At 42.3% G+C, this 19,869-nt stretch overlaps 2 protein-coding genes across 2 annotated transcripts in view; one reads left to right on the top strand and one right to left on the bottom strand.

The window, feature by feature from the left end:
- The window catches only part of USP18 (ubiquitin specific peptidase 18), a 71,118-nt gene extending 51,515 nt beyond the window's left edge, over nucleotides 1-19,603 (bottom strand). Inside the window, exons 1-3 of the mRNA XM_059684299.1 lie at nucleotides 19,346-19,603; nucleotides 18,007-18,103; nucleotides 686-831 (exon numbers count right to left, since the gene is read on the bottom strand). Of these exons, the coding sequence (XP_059540282.1) occupies nucleotides 686-831; nucleotides 18,007-18,103; nucleotides 19,346-19,400 (298 nt within the window). The 5' untranslated portion in view covers nucleotides 19,401-19,603. The remainder of the gene's footprint in view (nucleotides 1-685; nucleotides 832-18,006; nucleotides 18,104-19,345) is intronic.
- LOC132228223 (deubiquitinase OTUD6B-like) lies at nucleotides 9,736-11,778 on the top strand. Its single transcript, XM_059684272.1, has one exon. The coding sequence runs from the start codon at nucleotides 9,790-9,792 to the stop codon at nucleotides 10,630-10,632; it is 843 nt and encodes a 280-aa protein (XP_059540255.1). The 5' UTR covers nucleotides 9,736-9,789; the 3' UTR covers nucleotides 10,633-11,778.
- Nucleotides 19,604-19,869: the final 266 nt, after the last annotated feature.

Raw genomic sequence — 19,869 nt, 5'->3', positions numbered from 1 at the left:
TGTAGACTATTAGGTGTCATTGTCTTTATTTTGCTCACTGACACTGCAGAGAAGTTATTCTTCATCACTGCTCAGCAAAATCATAAATGCTCACTGCTTAATCATCACTTGTACTTTTTCATTTCATTTTTCCAGCTTCCTTGCATTATTATAGTGTCACTGGATTTTAAGAGCTTGTTTATAACTAAAGATGTTAACCATTTCTCATGCATTGCAAATGATATACCATGTTTTTTTGTTACTATTTTACTCTGCTGTTTTACTTTTTGGTTGTATCAAACTTGTGCATTAAATATAATCATATTCTGTTTTTAAAAAATTAAAAAAAATAATAATACCACCAAATCTGTATTTGGTATTATTTATGCATATATAAATGGAGCTCTTCAAAATATTTCAGATCTTCATAAATGCCTCCAACACAAGAGGTCCACAGTCTACCTAACTTCCTTATTAGTCCCTCTCCCCTCTCCTCTCTCTTCCTTCCCCTCTCCTCTCCTATCCTCCTCCTCCTCTCTCCCCTCTCCCTTTTTCTCCTTCCTTCTCCCTCTCTTTCTCCCTCTCCTCCCTGTCTCTCTCCTCCCTCTTCTTTTCTTCCCCCTCCTTCTTCTTCCTATCTCTTTCTCAATCTCCCGCACCCTTTAGAGCACTAGATCAGGAGCAAGTGCTGGGAGCACTGTCTTACATGGTACATTGTACTTCTGGAGACAGTAGACGAGTTCCATGGGTCGCACTGCTTTCTGTCGACTGTCCTGCATCTTCTCCAGCAGTAAGAGCAACTGGAAGGGGACATTTCTCCTCTGCTCTTCCACTCTCCTTGGTACTGTTACCCTGCCAAATTAGAACAGACATGAACCTCTTGTTACAACAGTTCTCAATGTTAGGTGCATACTAGAATCACTTGAAGAAACCTCCAGAAATCTCCAAGTCCAGGTCACTCTGTAGAATAACTAAATCAGAATTTCTGGAGGTGGGACTCAGTTATCAAATTTTTCAGTTTCCCATATAATTTAAATGTACAGACAAGATTAAAAAACACCATGATTTTTAACCTCCTGAGAGGGTATCAGCACAACAACTGCTGCCCCACCACCTCTCTCTCCACTCTGCCTGACAATCACACTAAAATAAAAGGCAGACACAGTAGGTCTTGTCTGGGTCTACAGTAAAGAGGGCATGCAGCACAATATCCATCCTGAAGCACCCCAAAGTGAAAAAGCAAATACTTCTCTAGATCCTGGGAAGAAAGAGCAATGTGAAGGTATGTCAGTGCATTTTAGAAATGATTTACTTAATTATAGGTATCTCAAAATTGTCCATGCCAGTGGAAGGGGGAAAAAAACAGAAAACACGGGGCAGAAAAGAATGTGTAATAATACATATGCGTGTTTGCTTTGTTTGAAAAAATCAAGAGAGAGACTTTTGTGCGTGCCTACTCATTTATTCCTCCTTTGACACTGGTCTACTCTCAATTTCTTTTTAATCAAATCCGCGGCTGTCAATCATGACTGCATGTTTAAATCACCCGAAGCATCTTTTAAAAAGTACCAGTGGCCCAGCCGGCATGGTTTAGTGGTTGAGTGTTGACCTATGAACCAAGAGTTTGTGGTTTAATTCCCAGTCAGGGCACATGCCCAGGTTGTGGGCTTGATCCCCAGTAGGCGGGCATGCTGGAGGCAGCTGATCAATGATTCTCTCTCATCTATCTCCCTCTCCCTTCCTCTCTGAAATCAATAAAAATATATTTTTTAAAAAGTACCAGTGACTGTGTCCCACCATAGGCCAATGAAACCAAATGTCTGGGGGTAGTACCAGGCATTTATATTTTAAACTTCTCAAATGATTAGAATGTGTAGTCCAAAATGTGCAGAACAAGACTCTTCTCCAGTAACATTTGAAAGAATATTTTTAAAAGTCCAAGTCACTGTGAGCTTCCAGTCAAGATGGTGGCATAGGTAAATGCTATGCTCATCTCCTCCTGTGACCACATCAAAATTACAACTAAACTACTGAACAGCCATCACTGATAACTGCCTGAAGTCTAGCTGAACAGAATCCTGTAACTAATGATATACCGAAAAAGCCATATCGAGATTGTTAGGAGGAGCAGTCGCAGAATAGGCTGTTCCCAATTACTCATGTGGTGGTTAAAATTCAGGAGAGTTATCTTGGCTGCACATGTCCCCTGAAGAGCAAAGGGTCCCAGTCCCACACAGGGTCACTAAGCCCAGGGTCCAGTGCTAGGAAGAGGAGTCCTCATAACCTCTAAGTGTGAAAACTAATGGAGGTTGTGGCTGACTGAGACAGAGAGCTGCTGGAGTCCCAGGAGTTCACAAATTTATCTGCTGATGGACTCACTGGCTCTGAGCTCTATTGCTGGGGCAGCAGCTCAAACGGCACCAGGGACATACAGAGAAGAACAGAATTATGTGGCTTTGGGGTGAGGGATGAAGGGGCAGCTTTTCCCAGCAAGAAGTGCTGGCAGAAGCCATTGTGTGTTTGCTGATTCCTCCCCTTGCAGGTGCAGGTAAGCACCAGATCTGAGTCTCCATCAACCTAGGTGACACTTTTTGCCCTGCTCTGGTGATTCCCTGAGACCCTAACACACTGAACTTGTATCCCCATCCAAGCCTATTCCAGTGGCTTTTTAAAACAAATAGCTATCTAGGCTCATGCTGAGGACTTCCATAAAGAGTCTCAAAGGTTCATAAACCCCAAACAAGCAGCATGTGGCCTTTGGCATGGCCCATCCTCTTGCTAAGCAGCCCCAATCCAGCATTTGCAGAAGCAAGCCTCAGTTCATAACTTAGCCTCTCCCAGAAACCTCCAAGTCCAGCACAAGCATCAACCACCTGCAGATCACATTGTAGCTTATACTAGGTGGCCACAGGCAGTGCCCAGGGAGCAGCTAACCTTTGCCTAACCTCCCAAGAGGCCCCAGAACCAACACACCTTGTGACCAGATTCACTCCCCACCAGAGCATTACCCAACCACCTCTACAAATGACACGCCCAAATGGGTGAATCCAGCAGACACCAAAGCCCAGCTAAAGTGGATCCTGCTTCATCGGATCAGATTCTGCACAACAACTTGTCCACAGTAGTCATGGCCAGCCCTCACAACCAATCAGCATAAGGGTCAATCCCTCCCACTGTAGTGCCAATAGCAATCAAGGCTCAACAACAGGAAGGAACAACCCACACCAACCACATACCTGTAGCACCAATTCAGGTGATGAGGGAGACTGTACTACTGGCCCACAAAAAATACCCATTACGTAAGTCCATTTTGCCAAGACCAGGAGACAAAGAAGTTGTACCTAATGCATAGAAACATACACAGAGAGGCAGCTGTTGGGGTCACTGAAGGAAGATGCATGAGGCCAATGTGGTAAGAGATTATAAATTTATTAAGTCATCTGACTACCAGATGGGCTGAGCCTTAAAATGGTGCCAGCACCCAAAAACAGGGAGTCAGAGGTTTTTAAAGGACTCTAGGTGGGCTTTTCTGAGCAGAGTATTCTCTGTGCAGGACCGGATTCTGGGAAACTCCAGAGAGGAGAGATAATGGTCTTAGCCAGTGGAATGTGGTCCAAGCAAGTGTCCATTGTGACGTGGCCTAATAGTCAGTTCCCAGGGGAGGGGGTATAAATTCAATCATTTGATCAAACCTAACATTCCAGCCTTTTTGTTTATGGAATAGGGACGAAGGTCATATCTTCTATATCTACTTCCTGCTGAGGTGGGACGTCGAGATCACAGGGGAATGAGCATTGATAGTAGTGGGCTAAACAAGGGGTCTCAACAGCATTATTTCCCCCAAGAAACTGGTTGGTGAAGGCTCAAAAATGGTCCTGTTGAGTGACTTGGGAGTAAAAGCTGGTCCTGAGGTTGGCACAGCATTACTTGTCTGGTTTTGCTGTTTTTCTGGGCCTTGGGCTGAAATGCAACTGAGGCCTAGATGTTATCTTTAGGGAGGAAAAGATCAGGGGTCTACGTTGCCTGACTAGTGATATTAAAGGGGAGTATAGGTTACCCTGGGGGAGAGGTTCTTGTTTTCTTAGTTTTTCTAGGCATCTAGAGCTTTCTTGTAGGTCCTGAGACAGGATTTCAAAATAGGATAAAGCAGTGGTTAGGCCCTCTATGCCAGTTCCAACATTTTCTGTGATGCCAAAGGTTATTAGGAGAGGGATTATCTGAACTGCCCTCTTGTGTTGGATATGGTGGGTTATTGAGACAGGTAAAGACTGATTATTGGGGGTTACATCTACATTGGGTTAGAGATAGATGAGAGTACAGGTTCCTGTCCAGTTGGTGGGGAGACAGATGTATGTGTTCTCCCCACAAAAGAAAAATAATCCCTGATCATGGAGACAAGCTCAAAGGTATAGAGAGAAGAGGTGGACTAAAGGGTATGAGGTTCTTTTTCCCAGTCCCGCACTCCAAGCTGAAAGGGTAGTCACCATGGCACTACCGATAAGGAGTGACAGATAAGTGGTTGAGATTTTATTGCAGTGAACGTGGAAGGGAACGATAGAATGGGTTGTTATCCAAGGGAAAAGAGAAAGGGAAGGAAAGAAGCAGTTGGAGCCTCGGGCCTGAATGGGTGGGTAAGAAGTAAAGCTGACTGGATGTAGGAAATAACCATTGGCTTCCGGGAAGACCTGGTAGTCAACCCATTGGGACCAGTGACCATTTGGTACTTCTACATTAACTGTGGTGTTGCAAGCTGATGATGGGAGATGGCTTATTATTATATTGCCTTGGGACCTTGTAAAGCATAAAGGGGTTTGGGCAATTAGTGGGTTGTGTAGAGTAATAGGACCTGTGACTAAGATGGAGGAAGGAGTTACCTTAGCAAGAGATTGAATATAAATACAGAAAAGAAGGGAGGCTTGATTTTTTGGGCTATAGGATGTCAGAAGCGTGTCTGCCTTTTTGAGAAATGTAGTTCCCTTTCCTTTTTATAAGCTAGAGTGATTTTTACCTGATGCCATCTTGTGATTGGTATAGGGATGGTGGTATATGCTGAAGAGCAGTGGGAAAGGCAGATCCAGCAATCCCTGGCAAAGGTTGGATTGGTCTGGTTTAGAAGGGAATGGGTAAGGTTAAGTATTTGAATGAGTGGAGGTGAGAAAATTCCTTATGGGTGTAGGAGACAAGGGCTAGAATAGGATGAGAAGGAGAGCTAACCCCCACTTCCAGGATCAGGGATTATCCCAAGGTGGGGAAGGATATGTTTGGGGTCTAGAAAGAAGTAAGTCTCTTCCCATGGGTAATCAAAGTCCCCTTATAGAAGGGAGTCCCATAGGAAGGTGAGAATCCTGATGCAAAGGGAGAGGGGGTAGTAACTAGGATCTGGAATATTTGTATTGGGAGAGAAGGTGGACTTTCAGAGAAGTCAGGATTGGTAGGGTTAATATATAGGGAGCATGTGCAGGGGTGCTCGCTCACTCATTCATCCTCTTCTTCTGGGATGCAGAGAAGGCAGAGTCTGGTTGGCCCAATCAGGTGGCTGTAATACTAAGGGAACTCCAGCTCATGTGATGGAGGTGTTCCTGAGATGGGTTTTAATCTTGAAGGGTGGAACCATGGATATGCCCCGATAGTTTAGCTGCTTTTGGGGTAATTATAAGGGCCTTGCCATTGAACCTATAAATTATTTGATGAATTGATTTCCTTTAGGAGTACCCAGTCCTCTGGATGTGAGGAGTGAGGGGGGGGGGGTGTCTCCCACAAAAGGTTGAGGGAGGACCTAATGAGCATGTTCTCTCAGTAATTGTTGGATGAGATTTAAAATGGGGACATAATCTCCTAGAGGGGCCTCTGTGGGAGGGAGGTTTCCTAATAATAAGGGTCTTTTATACATAAATTCAAATGAACTAAGAAAGGAGTGTGCACGGGAGGGTTGCCCTGATGTGCATAAGGGCTAAAGGTAGGAGGTACTTTAGTTTAAGGTACTTTAGTTTCAAGAGTTAATTTATTAGGTTAGACTTAATTAAGGAATTTTCCTTTTCTACCTTGTCTGAAGGTTGGGAATGGTAGGAGGGGGTGTAAGTTCCACTGGATGTTCAGAGTGGAGGAGACCTGTTGAGTCATTTGAGATATGAAAGAAGGTCCATTATATTATTGTAATTAGGTGTGTCAGACATAGTGGGGAATGGCTTCTAACAAGCCTGAGAAGGTATCTATTAGGGTTACGAGGTATTTGGCTCTTTTTATAGGGGGCATGTGAGTGAAGTCAATTTGCCAGTCTTGTCCAGGGATTTGGCCTCTTGCCTATGAGTGGAGAAAGAAGGAGGTCTAACCTGTCCTTGGAGAGATACTGAGTAACAAGTAGAACAGGTTTTGGTAGTATCTTACAGTAGGAAGGCTAGTCTAGGACATGCAATTAGGTGTTTTAAGAGTTGTAAATGTATCCTATATGTAGGGAATTATGAATAGCCCTTAAGATATCATAGGCCTGTCCTTGGGGAAGGATATATTTTCCCTGAAATTTTAAACATGGATCTTCCTGAGGAGCCCCAAAACCTAATAGGGACAGGAGTATATAGGGTATATACAGTATATACTGTATATACTCTGGAGTATATAGGGTGTTATATGAGGTATAACTAAGAGTTGAGGAGATGGAAGCTTCTTCTGAGCCACTGCCTTGGCTTCCTGGTCTGCTTTATTTCCCTGTATTGTGGGATCATTCCAGACTCGGTGTCCTTTGCAGTGTATGACTTTTAAGAAAGTTAGAAAAGGGGAGAGAGATTCCTAAATACTAAGCAGGAAGACATGTTGATGATTTCAATGATAGTGTCAAGGACTGTGAATTAGCAGTGGAAATAAAGTCTAGATATAAGGACTTAAGCAATAGGAGAGAGCCTGGGCAGGACTGCTTTAGCTTACTAGGAGAGAAGGGGTCCCTTTGGACATCAGGGGTGATTGGGTCCTGACTCACTGAACAACACAAACCTTCTATCCATTCACAAATAACCAGCTTTAGCCAAAAAGCAAACAATCTAGATTGACATTTATCAACACACTTTAAACACAATCTTACTTTCAAGAAAATATGCATGCAACAAAGTATAAGAGACCTTCTATAATAAGAGCTAAGAGCAGGCAAATTAAAACTTGTCTAGCAATCAATGTTTCAGTATTTTATGTTATTTTAAAATATTTAGATGTTTATCATTTAATCCTAAAGTCTTTAAGTTACCAAAGTCTTTGGAAAATTACCTATAGGCATATGAGGCTGGAGAAAAGAAACGGGGGGGGGGGGGCGGGGGGAGGAAGCAGGCTCAGCAGCATGTCCCCGGGTCTCTAGCCACTTGGATTTAAAACTGCCACATTTTTCCTTAGAGATAACATGTTAAGGTTTGGATGATAATGAGTTCACCTTCTGATAGTAGCAGGACTATTAAGTAAGTGTTTGCAGTTTTTTAGTAAAGAAAGGTGTTCATTGGGAAGGGGGTGGAGAAGGCAGTGAGGTAAGAGTTGTTTCAGAGCATTAAAGGGATGAAAATGCTGGCGTTATGATCTAAAAGCTTAGTGAGGGCTCCCTTCAATGTGTCATAGAGGGGCTTTGCAAGAAGACTAAATTTGGGAACCCAGAGGATAATGTATTCAGTGATGCCAAGAAAGGAGCCTATTTCTTATCTAGAGGACGGGACAGTCATGGAGGAGATAAGGTGTTTAAGGTCCAAGATACTGGCTCAGCTCTGTGGGGTGAGAGTGAAACTGAGGTAGGTGACTGTGGTTTGGGAAAACTGGATTTTATGAGGGGATGTGAGGTAGCCCTTGTCAGGCACTGAGGTAGAAAGAGGAAAGAGTGGATAAAAGGAGTGTCTAGTAAGATGCAATATAGAGGAGAGATGGCTAATGGCTGAGATTAATCCATCAACCTCCATAATAGAGGTTGAGGGAAGGACAAGGGTCCCAGTGAATTTGGGGAGGGCAGAATAAGTGATCCCCATGTCAATTAAAGAGAGATTGTCTTACCTGCCACCACAATCATTACCCAAGGCTCTGTCCTGGTGATGTAAGTCTGTGGGGCCTTATTAGGGCCTGGGCACCTTCAGTCTTTGGTGGCCAGTCCCAGGAGGTCTGGGAGCTCCAAACTGGACCCAGAGGGTGGCCTGGCTGGACTGTCCAAGGTCCGACCTGGAGGGGCCAGACTACAGTCTGATTTCCAGTGGCCTTTCCTTCCATACCTTGGGCAGGGCCCAGGAGGGGATCTTGGGTTTGAGCAGGACTTGCCCCATTGTCCTTCCTTGTTGCATTTGAAGCATGGGCCTGGAGGAGGCTTAGCCCCTGAGTTACCCTTGGTTGGAGGACCGGCACTTTGTTTGGGGTTCATGAAAGCGGTGGCTAGGAGCTGAAAGGCCTCCTCTGGGCCTCAGCTTTGGCCTGATCTCGCCTTTGTTTTGGATCTGGGTCTTCTCATCTCTATTATTAAAGACCTTAAAGGCCAAGTTAACAAGATTTTTTGAGGGGTTTGTGGACTTATGTCTATTTTTTTTTAAAGTTTGCAGCATATTTTGGGGGCTGAATGGGATATAAAATGGGTGTTCAGAGGAAGGGTTCCCTCTGGGGAGGTGGGTTTAAGATGGTACATTTCTGTAAGGCCTCCATGAGGCAGGAGAGGAAGAGAGCTGGGTTTTCGTCAGGGCCCTCAGTGATTTCATTGTTTGTCATAGTTGACCACTTTATGGGCAAACTTTTTTGAGTCTGGCAATGAGACAGGTGATTGATTATATGGCTACAGAACTGGTGCCCTGGAGAAGTAACCTGATAGTCTCATCTCGGGTCAGTTCTGAGGAATGCATCAATACCAAGAGGGTTTGCTGCCACATTCTGTCTATGGAGGATATTGGCATGGCCCTATTCAGCTATCCAAATGCACTCCTTCTCCTCTGGGTTTAGAGAGGAGGACAGGATGACTTAAATGTCGTGCCAGGTCAGGTCATAGGACTGGGTCAGGTACTCAATTCCTTAGTAAATGTGGTCAGGTAAGTGGAAAAAGACCTGAGACACCTCTCAATCTGTGTGAGATTGGACATAGAGGATGAGACGTGGACTTGGACTATGCCCTCAGTTCCTGCTACTTCCCTCAGGGGTGGAATGGGCATGGGAACAGAAGTGGCTATTGAGGAAGGCAGTCTTTGGGTTGCTCGAGAGTGAGTGTTAGGTGGGAAAAGGCTGTATTAGAATTCAGGTTCTCGGGATTTGGGCTCTGAGGGGCCTGGGGAGAAGGTGGTTGCTGTTAGGAGGGTCTGTATTTTGGGAGCGCATAAGGGGGTGGAGGTTGGTGGTTTGCTGGGTCAAAAGTAGATTCAGAATCAGAAGTGTTAGGGGTATGATGTTTTGTGTGAAGGAGAAGAATCTGATGGGTAGAGAAGGATTGACAGAGAGAGGGTCAGGACCGGAGGATGCAAAAGGCCTGGACGTAGGGAATCTCTGACCATTTTTCATTGTGGTGACAGAAATATAATTGCTCAGTGTGTTAAAATTGAAAGTGCCATTTTCAGGCCATTGAGGCTAGTTTATATTGTGGCCACACAGTGTTACAAAATAAAATAAAGTGCTTGGGCGTGATCTTCCCCATGAGTGTGCAGAGGGAGTATAGTGTGGCCCATGAGAGAGGACGGGTGAGTCACAGACCACAAATCCAAAGGTGACTGTTTAGGGCAGGCATCCCCACTGCTAAACAAACTACCACAAGAAATAGGAGGCGTGGGGAGGTGCCCGCCAGCCGGCACGCCGGCTGGTTCCTCCGAGTGCGGGCGCCGGGTGGACATGGAGGAAGGCTTGGCAGACGAGCTTGACGAAGAGGAGCAGCTGGTGAGAAAGCAACGCAAAGAGAAGAAGGAGTTGCAAGCCAAAATTCAAGGTATGAAGAATGCCGTTCCCAAGAACGACAAGAAGAGGAGGAAGCAGCTCACGGAAGATGTTGCTAAGCTGGAGGCAGAAATGGAGCAGCGGCACCGAGAGGAGCTGGAGCAGTTGAAGCTGGCTTCCCAGGAGGGTCAGAGAGATTTTGATGCTGTTAACATTTCAAACTTGGTTCTTGAGAATCAGCTGCCTCGGATATCAAGAGCACAGAAGAGACGGGATAAAAAAGCTGCATTGGAAAAGGAGCAGAAAGAAAGGATAGCTGAAGCTGAAATTGAGAACTTACATGGAGCTAGACATGTAGAAAGTGAAAAACTTGCTCAAATATTGGCAGCTAGTATGTACAGAGCCATTGAAGATCAGCTGAAAGAGCGGGAATGCCCTCTGACTGTAGCTGCCTTAAGAAGCCAAACTGCTAACTATATGCAAAGCCACATGGAAGACTTTCTGCCATTTTTAACAAACCCCAATACAGGAGATATGTATACTCCAGAAGAGTTTGGAAAGTACTGTGATAATATTATAAACACAGCTGCATGGGGAGGCCAGCTGGAGCTAAGAGCCCTGTCTCATATTTTACAAACACCAATAGAGATAATACAGGCAGATTCTCCTCCTATTGTAGTTGGCGAAGAATATCCAAACAAACCATTAATACTTGTATATATGAGACACGCATATGGCTTAGGAGAACATTACAATTCTGTCACGTGGTTGGTGAACAGAGTTACTGAAAACTGCAGCTAGTTTACAGAGTGTTGCACAATTATGTTTTTGTACAGTGTGCCGATATGAGTATTTATACCAAGTGCTGGATTGTTTTAAACGTTACTGAAAAAACAACTACTTTAAATCAGTTTTATGGCATAGCTGCTAATAGGTTTTTAAAAAATAGTCAGAGATAAACTTTAACCAGTATCCCCTTACTGGTATTTTAAACACTTGTACGTCCATTGTGGAGAGCATCATTCATAGGCCAAGATGCAACCCTATTTGCTTATATTTTTTTTATTAATATGGGATCCTGAACATTCTGTTGAAATAAATCCTAATGTTTTATTAAAAGCTTTCAGTAACCATTTCAGTGTAATTTTTTTGAAGATTGCAATACTGTGGGGATGGTGATAGCAAATTTAATTTATCCTTATAAAGAAACTTGATTGCAGTAACCTTGGTATTAGTGAAATTAATGCTGTGAAGCTTTTTTATTTCCCCATCCAAGTGCAGCCAAGAAGCTTGTTTTAATGATTAAGAATTTTAAAATGTTTTTTCTCAGATGGGAATCAGTTGTTAAAACTGAGACAGATTCAAAATATATAGGTGTTCCCTATCAGATTTAAACCTGTAAAGAATTATAGATTAGCCTTTTATTTTTGTGTCATTTTAAAGGTCCCAACATACTAATGTCTGATTGATTTGTTACTACTTGCTGTTTCTTAAACTTCTTATTTTCAGAACTACAAATGTTTGTACTCTTTGTGGTGTTTTCTCCTTCACTGCTCAGCTGCTTTGCTTTCCTTGCACTTTTTTCCACTGAGAAACTATTTGTGACCTCTCTTACCCATGAACTTCTTCTACAAGTTGAAGCAGCACTGTCAAAAGTGTCCAAGGCCAAATATACTTCAAATCCTTCCTCTTTCCCAATTTCTCTTACAAAACCTTTCTCTTTTTGTTTCCTTCTCTAGGATTAAAAGAAAGCCTTTTTTACTGTTATTTTGTTAGCCTTTTAATGTCCTCTTTCCGTAACTTGAAGTATTTGAGAATGTTTGTATCACGTGTATGGATCAAGCTGAAAGCCACTCTTTAGGAGCCAGACTGTGTAGTAAAAATCAATATATAATACCTTTTGGTGTGAATGATTTATCTAGCTCAGATTTCAAGTTACACATAACAGTATTCTGCCGGGGTCCAACCCCAGCAGGTCCAGGGGTTCCCAAAGGCATAGACGGAGTCGGTGAAGAAGGAATGATATGGAGACAGCGTTCAGTTGATCAGCAGCCTAGCCAGGATCTCCAGCCAAGTTCTGTAGCCATGTTCCCTCGCTAGGTTCTCCAGCCAGGTTCTGTCCAGGTTCGCCAGCAAGGTTCAGTCACCAGGTTCTAGTCAGGTTCTCTTGCCATGTTCTATCCAGGTTCTGTAGCCAGGTTCTGTCTCTAGGTTCTTCAGCCAGGTTCTGTCTCTAGATTCTGTCTCTAGGTTTTGTGGCCAGTTTCTGTCCAGGATCTTTTGCCATGTTCTCTCCAGCGAAGTTCTTCTGTCTCTAGGTTCTGTGTAGGTTCTGTGTCTAGGTTCTGTGTGTAGGTTCTGTGTGTAGGTTCTGTCTTGTTACATCTGTATTTATACCAGTTGATTCCAATCCTATCAATCTCTATTCCAAAGGTTAGGGTGTTTCTTATCTCCATTCCAGGGAGTAAAGATTATGTAGCTTAAGCATGATTGTTCGTAGTTAAAGTGATTAATTACCCACCTGGCAGTTAAGAGGTTTTATTCCCTCCCTAACTTCAGGGGAAAATCCCTACCTGGGGAAACAACCTTTCTCAGAGACCTTGGCTAAAACACATAGTGCCAAGAAGGTGAGCAAACATATTAAGAACAGTATGCCATATATGCCAGGTCCCTTGAAACAGCAAGCATGGACCGGCTCCCGGCAGTATTCCTTCTAAGAAGATAGTACTCATATATACAAATGTGTCTGGTAATTTGATAAGAAAGTATTATGAAAATTACACTTTTTTTATTAGATGTCTTTCCCCAATTAGAAAAAGCTAGTAACATTTAGCATGAAGTTTATAATATTTGAATTTTTGCTTTATGAATGCAACTAATTTTTGCAGTTAAATATCAGGTTTATATATTAAAAATGGCTGTCAGTCTCATTGATGATGTGGGAAACTGGTCAACTAGAGCAAGTAAGTACTACATGAAGGTATTCCATTTCAAGAGATTAAAAGCCATTCTGCTGCCAAGCAAAATACATTCTGAAGGCTGCCTGTTTTGAGATCTGAGTTTTCTTGGGGCTCTGAAATTTATAAAATAATGAAATTATAAAATACTAATCATATTGCCTTTATTTTGAAGTAACCTGTTGCTTTAAAATTAAAAGATAAGCATTAAGAAGTAATAAAATAAGGTATCATGAAACCTAGTTATTATAAATTTCATCTACATTTAAAGCATTGGAAAATACCTTATTGGTAACTTTTTTTTCTAACAAGATGAGTGGCATTTTCTTGATGATAGGTTTATTTTTAATTTGTATAATTTTTAAAAATTTATCTTTATTATTGAATGTATTACAGATGTCCTCCCTTGCCCCCCATTGTCTCCCTCCAACCTGTTCATGCCCCTCCCCAGGCCTTCCCCACACTATTGTCTATGTCCATGGGCTATGCATATGTGCATATAACTTCATTGGTTAATCTCCTACCCACCACCGCCCCTCTGAAATATGTCATCTTTAAACGGTTGATATGGTTATGAACAGCATTTGTATGGTTAGCTCTGTTTGTTTTTTTTCCCCATAAAACTTTTCAGCGGTTCTTAACCTGTGGGTCACGACCCCTTTGGCGGTCGAACGACCCTTTCACAGGGGTCGCCTAAGACCATCCTGCATATCAGGTATTTACATTATGATTCATAACAGTAGCAACATTACAGTTATGAAGTAGCAACGAAAATAATGTTATGGTTGGGTCACAACATGAGGAACTCTATTTAAAGGGCCAGAAGGTTGAGAACCACTGCTTTAGATAAAAATCATTTTAGCTCTAACCTAAAATTGAAGTATTTAAAAAATGGTAGATGTTAATTTAAAAGCAGATATACTAATTTCGTTTGCTGTGTAATGATAATACAGTGGAAGTTTCATAAGCTTTCTTTTGCTTTAACTCAAAAAGTATGTCAGAATTCTGGAATGTGCTAAGTCAAGAATTTTATCTACTTAAATATGTTTACAACTTGTATAAAGCAAGAAAGAGTGTGTATAACTATAGCGAGCAGTATAGTTTTGTTCATATTATCTGTTTGCCAAAAGAAGAATAAAAGATGAATTCAATAAAAAAAAAAGAAAGAAAAGAAATAAGAGGCGACCCCTGGACTGGGCATCTCCAATCCAGAAGGACCCAAAGCCAAATGGCTGAGGAGTCTTCTGGCCTAGCGCTAGGACTTTCAAGACCAGAGACTTTTGAGAAGTCAGTGAGAGAGAGAAGGCAGAAGATTCAAGATGAGGGAATTTATGGAATGTCACTCACCTAGACAAGATTGGCCAGTGTGGAATGGATAATCAGCAATGGAGAAAGAGAGGTTCTTGATCCAGCATTCTCCTTTGCTGGCTTGGGGGGCACGGGGCTGGTGTCCATAAGGGAGGAAGGCCTAATCGAGGCCGGCCATCATGTCACCTCAGTAGGATTCGGTGATAAAACCCAGGTCGAGCTGCTGCTGCCTACTGCTCTCCGAGTAGCAAATTCATAGTGTCTGAAGCCAGGGCGATGGCTCCCCATCCCCGTGGAACCCCCTTGGGTTTCAGCACCAAATATTATGGTCACCGAAGGAGGAACACATGAAGCTAAAGTGGTAAGGAATTATAAATTCATTAGGTCATCTGGATACCAGGTGGGCTGAGCCCCAAAATGGCACTAGAACCCAAAGACAGGGCGTCAGAGGTTTTTAAAGGACTCTAGGTGGGCTTTTCCTGGGTGGAGAAATCTCTGTGGATGTTTGTATTCTGGGAAACTCCAGAGAGGAGAGATAATGGTCTTAGCAAGTGGAATGTGGTCTAAGCAAGTGGAATGCCCATTGTGAAGTGGCCTAAAGGTCAGTTCCCAGAGGAGGGGGGATTGATTCAATTATTTGATCAGACCTAACAGCAGCCAAAATGAGAAAACAAAGAAACATGTTTCAAATGAAAAAGGGACAAAACTCCAAAAAAGAAAGAAGGAAGGAAGGAAGGAAGGAAGGAAGGAAGGAAGGAAGGAAGGAAGGAAGGAAGGAAGGGAAGGAAGGAAGGAAGGGAAGGAAGGAAGGAAGGAAGGAAGGAGGGAAGGAAGGAAGGAAGGAAGGAAGGAAGGAAGGAAGGAAGGAAGGAAGGAAGGAAGAAAGAAAGAAAGAAAGAAAGAAAGAAAGAAAGAAAGAAAGAAAGAAAGAAAGAAAGAAAGAAAGAAAGAAAGAAAGAAAGAAAATGGAGACAAGCAATCTTCCAAATGCAGAGTTCAAAACACTGGATATATGGGTGTTCAATGATCTCACTGAGAACTTCAACAGGAGTCAGGAAACATATAAATGGAGAGAGAAAACATCTTTAAACAGAGGTTAAGAATGCAATATCTGAAATGAAGAATACATTAGAAGGAATCAACAGTAGATTAGAAGCAGAAGTTCAAAGAAGCAATTTTGAAGACAACAATTTTGAAAATAATTGGAGCAGCAAAACAAAAATTAGGATAATTTAAGGAGCCTCTGGGACAACATCAAGTGTACCAATATTCACATCATAGTGATAGCAGGAGAAGAGAGAGAGAGAAAGGAATTGAAAACTTATTTAAATAAATAATGACAGAAAACTTCCCTGACTTGGCAAAGAAAATAGACATACAAGCCCAGGAAGTACTGAGAGTCCTAGAGTCCTAAGCAAGATGAATTCAAAGAGGCCTACATAAAGTCGCATTGTAATTAAAATGCCAAAGGTTAAAGACAAAGAGAGAATCTTAAAGCAGAAAGAGAAAAGCTGTCAGTTACTTACAAGGAGATCCCAGAAGACCATCACCTGATTTTGGTCATAGAGAACATTTTATGAACTTAACCCTAAAGGCAAGGGAAGTAAAGCAAAAATAAATGAATGGGACTACATCAAACTAAAAAGCTTCTACACAGCAAAAGAAACTGACAACAAAACAAAGAGGTAGCTGACCAAATGGGAAAAGGTATTTGCAAACAATAGCTCCAACAAATGTTTAATATCCAAAATATAAAAAGAACTCAATAAAACTCAGCACCAAACAACCCAATCAAAAAATGGGCAGAGGACCTGAACAGACATCTCTCCCAAGAAGACATACAAACAGCCAACACAGGTGTGAAAAGATATTCAACTTCACTAGCAATTGGGGAAATGCAAATCAAAATTACAATGAGATACCACCTCACACCTGTTAGAATAGCTATTATCAATAAGACAAGTAATAACAAGTGTTGGAGAGGTTGTGGAGAAAAGGGAAGCCTCATTCACTGCTGGTGGGAATGTAGACTGGTACAGCCATTATGAAAAACAGTCTGGCAATTCCTCAAAAAATTAAGAATATAGTCTCATATGACCCAGCAATCCCTCTCCTGCATATATACCCCCCCCAAAAAAAAACCTCCAAACATGTATTAACAAAGATATATGCACCCCTATGTTCACAGTAGCATTATTCACAGTGGGCAAGACATGCAAACAACCAATGTGTCCTGTGACAGAGGACAGGATAAAGAAAATGTGGTACATATACACAAGGAATACTACTCAGCCATAAGAAAAGATGAAATACTGCCATTAGTGACAACATGGATGGACCTTGCAAATGTTATGCTAAGTAAAATAAGTCAGGTAGAAAAAGCTAAGAACCATATGATTTCATTCATATGTGGGATATAAAACTGAAACTCATGGACACAAACAGTAGTGTGGTGGTAGCCAGAAGGAAGTGGTGGGAGCACGGGGGTTAAAGGGACCTAATATAAGGTGATGGAAGATGAGTTGACTTTGGGTGGTGGGCACACAGTGCAATAAACAGTTCTTGCAACATAGAAACCCAAACCTGAAACCTGTATGATCATATTAATCAATGTCACCCCCATAAATGTAATTTTTTAAAAGAGGGATAAATAAGGGATATATATATAATTGAATAGTACTTGGCCAAAAAAAACCAATTAAATCTTACTATTTGTGACAACATGGATGTCTATTATACTAAGTGAAATAAGTCAGACAGAGAAAGATAAATATCTTCTGGTTTCACTTATATGTGGAGTCTAAAACAGAATAAACAAACAAAGCAGAAAACTCATAAATACAGAGAACATTTTGAGGTTGCCAGATGGGAGTGGGGTTGGGAGAATTGATGAAAAGGTAAAGGAATTAAAAACTACACATAGGTAGTTACAGAATAGTCACAGAGATGTAAAGTACAGCATAAGGCAGTGACGGTGAACCTATGACACGCATGTCAGAGGTGACACGCGAACTCATTTTTTTGGTTGATTTTTCTTTGCTAAATGGCATTTAAATATATAAAATAAATATCAAAAATATAAGTCTTTGTTTTACTATGGTTGCAAATATCAAAAAATTTCTATATGTGACACAGCACTAGAGTTAAGTTAGGGTTTTTCAAAATGCTGACACGCCGAGCTCAAAAGGTTCACCATCACTGGTGTACAGGCAATTAGCCTATATAATAAAAGGGTAGTATGCAAATTGACCCTAACAGCAGAACGACTGGGAATGACTGGTCACTGTGACACACACTGACCATCAGAGGGCAGATGCTCAAAGCAGGAGCTGCCCCCTGGTGGTCAGTGTGCTTCCACAGGGGGAGCTCTGCTCAGCCAGAAGCCAGGCTGATGGCTGCCAGTACAGCAGTGGTGGTGAGAGCCTCTCCCGCCTCCTCAGCAGCACTAAGGATGTCCAACTGCAGCTTAGGCCTGCTCCCCACTGGCAAGTGAACATCTCCTGGGGGCTCCTGGGCTGCCAGAGGGATGTCTGACTGCCAGCTTAGGCCCAATCCCCCACGGAGTGGACCTAAGCCAACAGGTGGACATCCCCCAAGGGGTCCCAGACTGCGGGAGGGCACAGGCCGGGCTGGGGGACCCCCCCCAAGTGCACAAATTTTGTGCACCCGGCCTCTAGTATTGTAATAACTATGTATGGTGTCAGGTGGGTACTAGACTTATCAGGCTGATCACTTGGTAAGTTATATAAATGTCTAGTCCCTATATTGTATACCTTAATAAAATATTGAATGTCAACTGTAATTGAAAAATTTTTAAAATTATTCTAAAAAACTTTAAGTCACTGTGAATAACTGAATATTTGAAAACATAAAGGATTATACATGTTTATAGCCTGAGTAACAGTCTTACCTCTTTAGTATCTGGGTGAAACCCATGTTCATAATCAATACCTGGATCAGGGAATTAAGGCAACAGGTCTGTCCAATGTTGTGTAAACCAACTGGGCCTGTAAGAAAAAGAGAAAAAATACTGAGGACAAGGACTAGCTAAGGGATTTAACAGAAGTCATACTTTTTTCTGGAATCTACTTAAGGACATGAAATCCTACAAAGTACTCTCAGAGGCACAAAGAAATCACTAGGGAGCTTGCAAAATAATTGGGGAGAAGAGATAAAGCATGAACTCTGAAAAGTAAAATAGTAATAAAAGTTTAGTTATCCATTAGGAAAGAGAGATTCACAAGAGTTGTATTACTTATTGTAAATGTGTAGTACAAGCCATTGTTGTATGAGCAAAGGAAAAGTGAGAAAGATTACAGAAAGTGTACCTGGGAGAATTATGAGTTCCTGCCAGAGTTGAGTCTGGGCATCTACATGGCTCAGGGATACGAGTAATTTTGGATTCCAGTGGAAAGGCCCTACCCGGTTCCCACCTCATGGTTGGAGAAATCAGAAGAAAGCTTTGGGAGAAATCCACTAATCTAAATTCACCTCCAGGGGCTGGAAGCCAAAAGAAACTTATGAGACAACCAAAAGATGGCATTTCTCTAACCCACTTGCAACCAAACATAGCCTTTCTAAACACAGCCTTGGGTTCCACAGACCCCACAAAGATGAATAATTTAAGAGGGTGGTCTGGTTGGTTAGAGCTTTATCCTGTTCACCTAAAGGTTGTGGGTTCAATTTCCAGTGAGGGCACATACCATGTTGTGGGCTTCATCCCCAGTCAGGGTGCATAGGAGAGACAACTGATTCTCTCTCTCTCTCTCTCTCTCTCTCTCTCTCTCTCTCTCTCTCAATCAGTGAAAGCAAATCTTTGGTGGTGGGTTTAAAAAAAAAAAAAGAGGGAGCAAGTACCACTAATATCAGGATCCCTGTGGAAAGGGCTTTGGTGTACATGAGATAGGGCAATAAGAATGTAAAAATCCAGGGTAACAGGTAATCACAGATTTACACTCCTGAATCAGCAGAAGCACTTGCCTCTAGACATACTTGCACACAGGTACAACAGCAAAGACAGGAACTAACTGCTACTATATGATCTAAAGAAGTTTCCACAGATTATCTCATTTATTCTCTCAACAACTGTATGCTCTCAGTACTATGGTTATTCCCACTTAAAAATGCAGAAATGGTGGCACAAGGGATCGGGAGTCATTAACCACAAAGCTCTACTGCTTCAGAGTATAGTGAGTATACAAAATGTTTCTAAATAGTCAAAAATTGAAAAATGGGAGGGAGGTAATGACCCTTAGGGCAGTTCCAGGCATCCAAGTGTTTTGGTAGCTTCTCCCTCTTCTTCATGTTGCTGTTCTCTTGCTTCTTCTCAACAGGGTCTACTGAGAAATGTTGAGACTCAGCCAGGACTGATTGGCAAATTTCTTTAGGAACCCAAACACCTTGCCCATTAGTGATCACGCCAAAATCTCCAGGCCCTTGGCTGGCAGTCCTTCAGCACTGCATGACCTCACTTCTGGGAAGCGTTCTCATGCGTCAGCCTTGGTGGGACTTCTGCGAAAATACACGACAGACAGTTAAGGGTAAGCAAAGGGAAAAGTACATTCATGTGATCAGTTCTGTTTCCAAGGAGCCAAGTCTTGGAGGGAGATGTATGGAAAGACTGGCTCACAAAGCTCTTGGGCTAGAAATGAGAACCAGGCTACACACCCACTCTCCTTGTCCCACGTGTGAGGAATGCCCCATTTTCTTCCACCAACCACTCCCCACCAAGGTTTGCCCTTCTGGCAAATGGCACAATATTCACCAAGCATTG

The sequence above is a fragment of the Myotis daubentonii genome, chromosome 2 (assembly GCF_963259705.1).
Source record: "Myotis daubentonii chromosome 2, mMyoDau2.1, whole genome shotgun sequence".
Classification (NCBI taxonomy): domain Eukaryota; kingdom Metazoa; phylum Chordata; class Mammalia; order Chiroptera; family Vespertilionidae; genus Myotis; species Myotis daubentonii.
This window is presented reverse-complemented; position numbering and strand designations above follow the sequence as displayed.